Source organism: Mercenaria mercenaria, chromosome 18, assembly GCF_021730395.1.
Source record: "Mercenaria mercenaria strain notata chromosome 18, MADL_Memer_1, whole genome shotgun sequence".
Taxonomy (NCBI): domain Eukaryota; kingdom Metazoa; phylum Mollusca; class Bivalvia; order Venerida; family Veneridae; genus Mercenaria; species Mercenaria mercenaria.
Genome location: NC_069378.1, coordinates 43,476,124 through 43,484,820, shown reverse-complemented (window position 1 = coordinate 43,484,820; position 8,697 = coordinate 43,476,124). Strand labels below are relative to the sequence as shown.

The 8,697-nt window shown below is 35.6% G+C and overlaps 1 protein-coding gene across 1 annotated transcript; it reads left to right on the top strand.

The window, feature by feature from the left end:
* Positions 1-4,224: 4,224 nt before the first annotated feature.
* Positions 4,225-8,355, top strand: LOC123538791 (uncharacterized). The gene is made up of 7 exons (XM_053530639.1): positions 4,225-4,361; positions 5,026-5,199; positions 6,174-6,239; positions 6,711-6,842; positions 7,099-7,209; positions 7,717-7,778; positions 8,292-8,355. Exons 2-6 carry the CDS (start codon positions 5,184-5,186, stop codon positions 7,764-7,766), a joined length of 375 nt encoding a protein of 124 aa, XP_053386614.1. The 5' UTR covers positions 4,225-4,361; positions 5,026-5,183; the 3' UTR covers positions 7,767-7,778; positions 8,292-8,355.
* The last annotated feature ends 342 nt before the right edge of the window (positions 8,356-8,697 follow it).

The window sequence follows — 8,697 nt, the reverse complement described above, 5'->3', positions numbered from 1 at the left end:
TTACTTGATGTTGGTTTAGTTCTTTTCGAAGATCAATATCCAATCCAAACTTGCTGTACTGCTCTTTGACAATGTTCATTAGTATGACAGGTTGTGTTACTCTAAATGCAATATTTCCAGATTTATGCCACTTTTTAACTTTTTTTTATAAAGACCAATATTTTCTTTACATGTATCTGCATTCCTTAGAACACTTAACTGAAACTTTCCGTACTTTCTCCGACAACGTACATTTGTTGAACAACATGTGTCAGTACCTGCACTATTTCTAAACGTATACCCCTTAAGAGTTGTTCATCGTTTTTCCAGAGTACAAGCTCTTTAACCATTGTATACATTACGTAAGAACTTCTTGTCTATCCGGTAAATGCATAGAGTTCCATAACTCTTGCATGAATTTCAACAAGAATACAAGAAGAACATACTAACAAGCCTTCGGGCACTCGAAATGGCTTTTGTTACGTATTTCGCTTAATGCAGTTTACTTGTCCGGGGCATAACTCGAGCGCAGAAAATAATTAACTGCTAACAAAGACGTACGGCAGTAGGGGAGAGAGTGCAGTTTAAAGACCCACCACAACTAAGTGACTTCTGTTTTCGTCCCACATACATAAACTTCATGAAAAGCATTCCGATGATAAAACAAGAACTGTCCTTAAGACAGCCAGTGCTCATTTAATCGAAGTATTGTCACAGAATCGGGAAAATATTACACTAAATGTTAAAATATCTATAGAGTTTCAATCCAGTATCTGCATTAGTTTTGGGGATAGTATCTTGCATGCAAAACTTGAACCAGAAGTTCTAAGTTCAAAAGGGGACCTAATTTAACCAAAATGCAGGTCAGAATTATGGGCATTGATGCAATCAACTAGTTTTATAACCCTGAAGGCACATGTGAAGTTTCAGTTTAATATCTGCATTTGTTCTTCAGAAAGTAACTTGCACGCAAAACTTTAACCAGAATTTCCAAAAGGAGGCAAAATTTGCATGTCAGAGTTACGGGTCTTGACCCAGTGAGGTTGGTAATTGATCTAGAAAAATAAAAGATAAAAGTTTCAAATCGAATGCCTTTTAATAGCTGTATGTACTTGCACGCAAAACTTTAACCAGGATTTTATAAGCCTAAAAGGGGCATAATTTGGCCAAATGCAGGTCGGAGTTATGGGACTTGATGCTACCAACTAGTTTTATAACCCCGAAGACACATGTGAAGTTTCAATTCAATATCTGCATTAGTTCTGGAGATAGTAGCTTGCGTGTAAAACTTTAACCAGGATTTCTTTACCGAACTTTAATATAAAGTCCAAAAGGGGGCATAATTTTCCTAAAATACATGTCAGAGTTAAGGGATTTGACCCAGTGAGGTTGATAATTGATCTAGAAAACAGAACAGAACAGAATTTATTTGGCATTGAGTAGGATATGCACATTTATAGCCACCTTGACCCAGTGAGGTTGGTAAATGCCCTAGGAATGGAACAAGTAAGTTTTAAGCTATATGTCTTTAAATGATAGCCATAAGTACTTGAATGCAAAACTTTAACCAAGGTGTGACGCCGACGCCTGGGTGAGTAGAATAGCTAGACTATTCTTTGAATAGTCGAGCAAATATAGCTATACGTCAAGGCGACAGGTGGACACTTTCGGCGCTTCCTGAATTAATGTTTTTGCAACTTCATAATCAGTCTGTTTTCAATATAGTTTTAAAAACATAGTTATTTATCTTACACTGTAGAAACAAGTGTGGAAAAAATCTTAACTAATTATATAAGTTACTGTTCATATTGCAACATTAATTCAATAAAATGTTTATAAAAAAAAACCAAATTGTCTTGGCCTAATGTGGGTCATCATAAAAGTCATTAACATCATGAAAACACAAAAGAATATTCTGTGGTGGGTCTTTAAAAGAACTTTAACTACCTTGCTTGCTTTTATTTTCTCTTGATATTAATAGTCATTTTACCAGAACTTCAGAGAAACAGATGATATGGGGATTAAATGCAGTGTACAGTAACCATAGCTCTAGGTTGCTTACATAGTACATATACTTAAAAAATGAAAACAAAATATACACAATAAGAACACACTTATCAACACACAGTTCTGCAGTGGACCAGCTTAGCGTAGCGGACGGACTAACTTCTCCAGGTTTAGAGAGCACGATTTGTCAGCCATAGATTTCCGTTGTATAATTATGGCGTGCATTGGCTTCCATAAACCGAAACAAGAATATCCAATCATGTTTTTTCAAGAGCGAAATTAGTTCCAACAAAATAACGAAATGTTCCCCTTCCCAAGACAAAGTGCAGAACTTGTGCGCCGACTACGGGCGCTCAGGGTCAAGGTCATAAGTGAAGGTCAAAAGGTTTGAAACTTTTGATTTCATGTATACTCTTTTTCTCATAAACCCTTGAAGGGATTACTATGAAACTTGGGTGATATGCTCCCGTCCTGAAGGCTATATGTAGAACCCCAAGACAAAGTGCAGAACTTGTGCGCCGACTACGGGCGCTCAGAGTCAAGGTCATAAGTGAAGGTCAAAAGGTTTGAAACTTTTGATTTCATGTATACTCTTTTTCTCATAAACTCTTGAAGTGATTACTATGAAACTTGGGTGATATGCTCCCGTCCTGAAGGCTATATGTAGAACCCACAAGCAAACCATGCTGGCTGAAGGTCAAGGTCACTTATGTCAAAGGTGTGAACCTTGGATATGACCCTTTTATGACAGCTGTTTGAATGAAGGCAACACAAGTGTTCCAAATGTTCCGAGGAACACGTTTCTAGTTTCTCAGATCTATGGTGTTCAAGTATATAGAGAAACGATGTTTCACATTACAGATCTGGTGCAGTCGTTCTGCGCAAATAACAAAATCATTATCATCGGAGCGCACGGCAAAAATACTCAAATTTTACATGTCCTCGCGCTTTTAATGTATATTATGTATAATATACTGACTAAAGGTTAGGGTTAGGATTACATGGTTACAAAATATATACATTAAAAATTAAAAAATTCAAATCGCTTGAATCTGGTATATACCGGAGTCTGTAATATATCACAGGCGCACCAGATCTGATTTTAGTCACAACCATAGATAACTGGCAGACAAGTGGGCATTTAACTACAAAGTTGCCACATGAGAGTGATGATAACCCGACAGTACGATGATGATAACGCGTCAGTACGATAATGATAACGCGACAGTACGATAATGAAATTGCGAAATCGATACAACGATAGAAAAAAACGCGATATGCTGAAAACCCATTATCATCATCGTACTTACGTATAATCGCGTTTTTGTTATCACAGTATCGCGTTATCGTCATCGTGTTGTCGCGTTTACGTTATCGTATGTAGATTCGTGATTTCGCGTTTTTTGTCATCGTACTATTGAGTATCGCGTTTCAGATCAACACATTCAAAGGCGATGGCCCTAACGGAATTCCGTACCTGTTTACATCAGAAAACCGTTTGATGAAACTTGTTTTCAATACACATTAAATGTAGCAAATATTGTCAAATGTGTGATAAATTACATTAAACGCTCTTACAAGGTTCAGTTTCGAAAAGCATCATTTATGTTTGTTTATGATATGAAATAAGGCACTGCCTCAATCGGGAATCGACCCGAATGCCCATGTTTGTACTGATGTGCAAGACGTTGCGATTCGGAAAAGATATGCGGACGCTTATAAGGCACAAGGAAAAAGCGTTTTCTTTAAAAAAAAAAAAAAGAAAAAAGAAAAAAAAAAAAAGAACGAAGTCAGACGCTCTTTGCACGTGCCGGAAGTACACAATTTTAACTGGATATTAGATATCTCATTTGGTATTTTCCATGTTACCGTAAAGGGATCGATCCTGAATTTCGTCGCTTCGCGTCGAAAACCGGTAAGATCGATTCCCTATTACTGACGAATCAGAATGGGCAAAACACAGCCTCATTCCTAAGCATATGATTACCTTATTCACGACTCTTGAAGGCGCGCTTTTCATCCATAAAACAGTCTTGACTGCAAAGGAAATCTTAAAGTATAAATGTATTTTTAAAACCTATATATCTATTATACGTGTACAGATTCCAGTCTTAAACTAAAGTTGACATCATAGTAATGTATCCAGTTGCTATTTTACACTCGTATATGTTCTGTTTTTACCGTTATATCTAATACGAGCGACGTCATGACGTCATCGAAATGGTTGACGTCGCTCTATAGCAACGCCACATCACATCAAGAAACAGACATCTTCAACTGCTATTTTATTATTTCATTATGGAAAAATAATGGCAAAAGAAAGTTCTGGCTGTTTCGCGTGGCTTATCAGCCTTAAAAGATCATGCAATGAGCGGGTATGTTAAAATTATTTTAAATGATTAAAAAAAAAACGAATGGAAAAACAGAAATAAAATAGAAATAGATAGATCTACCATTATATTTCAATTGCTCGTCTATAAATTAATGATAATTTCTTATATAGTACTGTTATATAGTGACGATACGCAAGTATATTATTTTACGTGATAAAGTGTTATTATACTTTTTTTTTTTTTTTTTTTTTTTTCATTTAATGAAAAAAAATCTCCGTCTGTTTGTCATTTCAAATAGACAAGAGAAATGTCAATCCATTGAACATAAAACGAAATATGTGCTGTCACCAAACCGGTTTATATAAAATCTGTACTACGATGTTGTTTTAGATGCTGTACTTAAATAAATATTAAAGTATTGGAAAATGCTCATTGAAATGCAGTATTATACATTGATGAGAATATATAAATATATATTTTTCTATCAACTTGTGTGGTTAAGGTGGTTAAGGTGGTTAAGTTTACGCACTGGGTTGGGGGGTCGGGGGGGGGGGGGGGGTGGATATTAGTTCTACCTCCGTAAATGATAACAAAAATATTGCGTTTATGAATATAAGCTAATATATTGTCTTATTGTTGTAATAAATATGTGTTTCAATAGCTTTGTTTTCTGTTTCTATTGCAACGATCTTTCTTATTTTTGCAGTGGGCAAGGTTCAGAAACCGCTTCCGGCAAGGTTTTACGCCAGAAGAGGCCAAACTGTAGATCCAGCCACCGTTTTGAATGAAACAGGAACCAGTGACATAGTCATCAGTAAAACGCCTTACAAGTCAAACAAAATAGTGCCACTAAACCAGGCTGCTATGACAGTTCAAAAAGGTTTGTTAATTCAATAATGCAGTGGAATTAGTCAAACTCAGTCGGTGGCCACCCTTGTAAAGCAGTCATTTGATATAAACAGCATGTACAAATTTTTAATGTTAAAATCCATGCATCCAAATTTTTAACACAATTAAGCATTTATAAGACAGCAACCGACCTGCGGGAAGTGGATGCGTTTTCCCGCTCTAACAAGTGGCCGTCTAAGGCAGGTTGTAATCGTGAAAATCTTACTTTTCCTTTATGATAGCAACTTTACTTGACTTTATGTATGTAGGTCCTAATTGAATGTTTGGTAGTCTGGCTATCGACCAGATAACCTTTTTTTTTAGAAAAAACTAATTCTGCTATATATTCTGACTTCATCAGTCTTGGCTCTGATTACCCAGTGTTTTGAGAAGAAAAGGGACATGATTATGCAAAATTTGAATAGCCTCAGCCTCAGGAGTTATCTCCTGTGAACAAAACACAGGGTCTGAACACAGACTAACGTCAGGTACTAAGTCATGTCTTTTCCCAGTTAATCTATACATTTTCATCTGATGGCTGAACATTGCATGCTAAGAGCTAGTGATTATTTCCCCATTGACTGTTCTTTTTTGTATTTTTCTATACATGTAAACTTACTCTTACATGTATATTGTTCTACAGGTCGACAGTTCATCTGTTACTAAATCATTAGAAATAAAACAATACCTTTTTTTCTGTCAGCGAAACAAAAAGTTCAGAAAGAAAGGAATATCTGTTGTAAATGTAAATACATGAGTGTAAGTGTTACTGTCTTGTTTTTTCTCCCAACATGTAAGGTTAAAACTTGTTTTTTCTAATTGTTTCTAAAATGCAAATTCAAAACTTGTTTTTCTGTTTTCCTGAATATGCAAATTCAAAACTGTCTATTTCTTCCGTTGCTCTCATCATATAAATGAAAAAAAACTTTTCTCTTCATTTTTTTCACAAACTGCTCTATTTCACAGACAACCCAGATGTCATTGAAGAACATGCACTAACTGCAGACGCTGACAAAGACTTTGACAAACTAGGTGATTCTTTCAACTGAAATAAACATAAACGATGGCAAATAAAATCAATGACATATTCTTTTCTGAATATATCAGACATCGCTTTCAGTCAGTTTGATAATTGTTGCAGTCAGTTTGATAATTGTTGATATCAATCGTTAGTTACTTTTGTTGTAGCTTTTAATCAGTACCATTTCTAACTTGCTTTCCGTTGTATCTAAAAAAATCCGTACATTTATCTGTTGGCATGCCTCTTTCAGTCGGGGACTTATTGTTTTGAAAACTTTACAATATACTTCCTGTAGTAGTAAACATTAGCATTTCGCTTTTTTTACATATTACATGTCTACATGTCTACAAACATGATTCGAACTGCATTTTACAGTAGTAATGTTTTCTTATTATAGAATAAACAGACGTGTATCAATTAGTGTTTTTTTTATCTAACATACCATCAATATAAATTTAATATAACTTTCTACGTCCCTACAGTTGGCGAGTACGTGTCCAGCATTATACACAGTGCTGCAGACGCGCTGAAGCAGACGTCGCTTAGCAACACAGTCGTCGTCATGGAAAATGTCGCAGACGACAATGTGTCATTGTCTTCAAGCATTATAAGCCGTATGTACATAAATGTACTCACATAAATATGTTATTTTTAATCGTAAATGTTTAGACTAAGTGGACCTTCTGTTCGTAGGTGATCGAGAACTGTCAAACTGCATAATTGAATATTATCTATCATGTTTTCGGGGATTTAAAAAGAAAACGTTCGATCAAATGTTTGAAGTTAGACCTCTTAAAGGGATATAATCGGAAATTTAGACTTCATAAGCCTATCCTATTTGTTTGTGAAGAATTTGATTTTGTTTATTAGAAATGGCTGACACAGCAGTGACTGAGAGTTTGACGAATATACTAATAGAAGCCGACATCAACCACTCGGCCATTTGTAATGCCAGGTCTAAGACTGTCAACGAGCCTAGAGGTGAGTCTACGAATCACGTGCTTGCATATTATATATTTTTAAGTTTTCTCAATTGTCTACGGGCCTATGGCTAAGAATGACACTACGAAGTTTGACTGTACTAGCACTTCCAAAGATCGTCATACAGATTTAATTTAATATCAAAACAGCAGCCTGATGTGATGTGCTGCAGTTGTAAAAATTCTCCGTATTTACTCAGTGTTGTACTATATTTCTGGTCTTTTATGGTCACTTATCCAAATAAAGTTTTGCTATTATTTTGTTTGTTTACGTTAGAGCTTCCAATAGATCTCATAATGATTTTGATTATTTCAGTATTTCAGGATTTTAGTCAAACTATAGTTCTTTCACGTGTAGTCCAAATAATAGGACGTTTCGCGACAGCGTGATAACTTTTTACTGTCGCTGTCTCCGTCACAGGAGAGATATGACAACTATAAAATATTAGATCATCCCGATAAGCCAATATTGAGTAAGGCTATATCACATGTAACATTGTTTTTACAGATGCCTTTGAAGTTGTTTGCGGAAATGTTGTTGATGATGACCTGCAATAAGCTGTTTATTATGTAAGTGTCTACTTTATACACAATATGTATGAAGAAACGTGCACGTGATGTACGTCCACGTGAAGGTTCAATAATCAAGTGGATCTGTGGTCGTCGGACTACAAAACAAGGCGTCATGGATTTGAACTCTCACTTTTTCGGATAATACTGAAGTATGAGTATGGTATACGTTCATTTTACGGCCCCTGTTCCACTTCGGCCCTTTGACATTTCGGATTAAGACATTTCGGCCTTCCCACTCTGGTCCTGTTTACTTTTTCATCATATTGAAGGACTTTTGTAAAGTACAATCTTTATGAATGAATAGGGTTAATAAATATGTAAAATATCTTAAATTCTATAAACCATTGCATGGAATATTCTGGAGTAAAAATGTCTTCTCTGTAAAATCATATACCTTGACGAGTCGTCGGCCGTCGCCTAAATACGCATGCGTGTGAATTTATTGCGTTTTCTTTATTTAGGTATTTATTCATGCAACATAAACTAATACAACTTTTTTCTATATTTCAGTGTCCAAGTGGAAACTACAGGCCAGTCGCTCAGTGATTTATACATGACTCTTTTATCTTTTTTTTTTTTTTTTACATCAGATCAATTTTTTAAATTGTTTTGGAGGTTCTGAATGTTATTCTTTGTAATAAAGTTCATAGATACCTCTGAAAAACGTTTGTTTTAGAAGAATACACCTGACCTGATAACGTTCTGTAAAAGTATAGAGGAAGGTATCGGTAACAATATATCAAAAATGGTAGCGTTTTAATAACTTGGACCATCAACTGCAAACGGAAAATCTGGGTCCCAAGATCTGAGATGTAGCCAACAACACAGCCCGGAACGGCACCACCAAATATCGCCATATTTCTCTACGAAGATGCACATGAAATTTAAGTAGCGACTTTTGCCTTTATGGTTGTGG

What these genes read in the sequence shown, in the direction of transcription:
- LOC123538791 (XM_053530639.1), top strand. An exon ending in GTCTTCAAGCATTATAAGCC is followed by an intron (nt 6,843 to 7,098) that starts GTATGTACATAA and finishes TTTGTTTATTAG; the next exon opens with AAATGGCTGACACAGCAGTG. An exon ending in GACTGTCAACGAGCCTAGAG is followed by an intron (nt 7,210 to 7,716) that starts GTGAGTCTACGA and finishes TTGTTTTTACAG; the next exon opens with ATGCCTTTGAAGTTGTTTGC.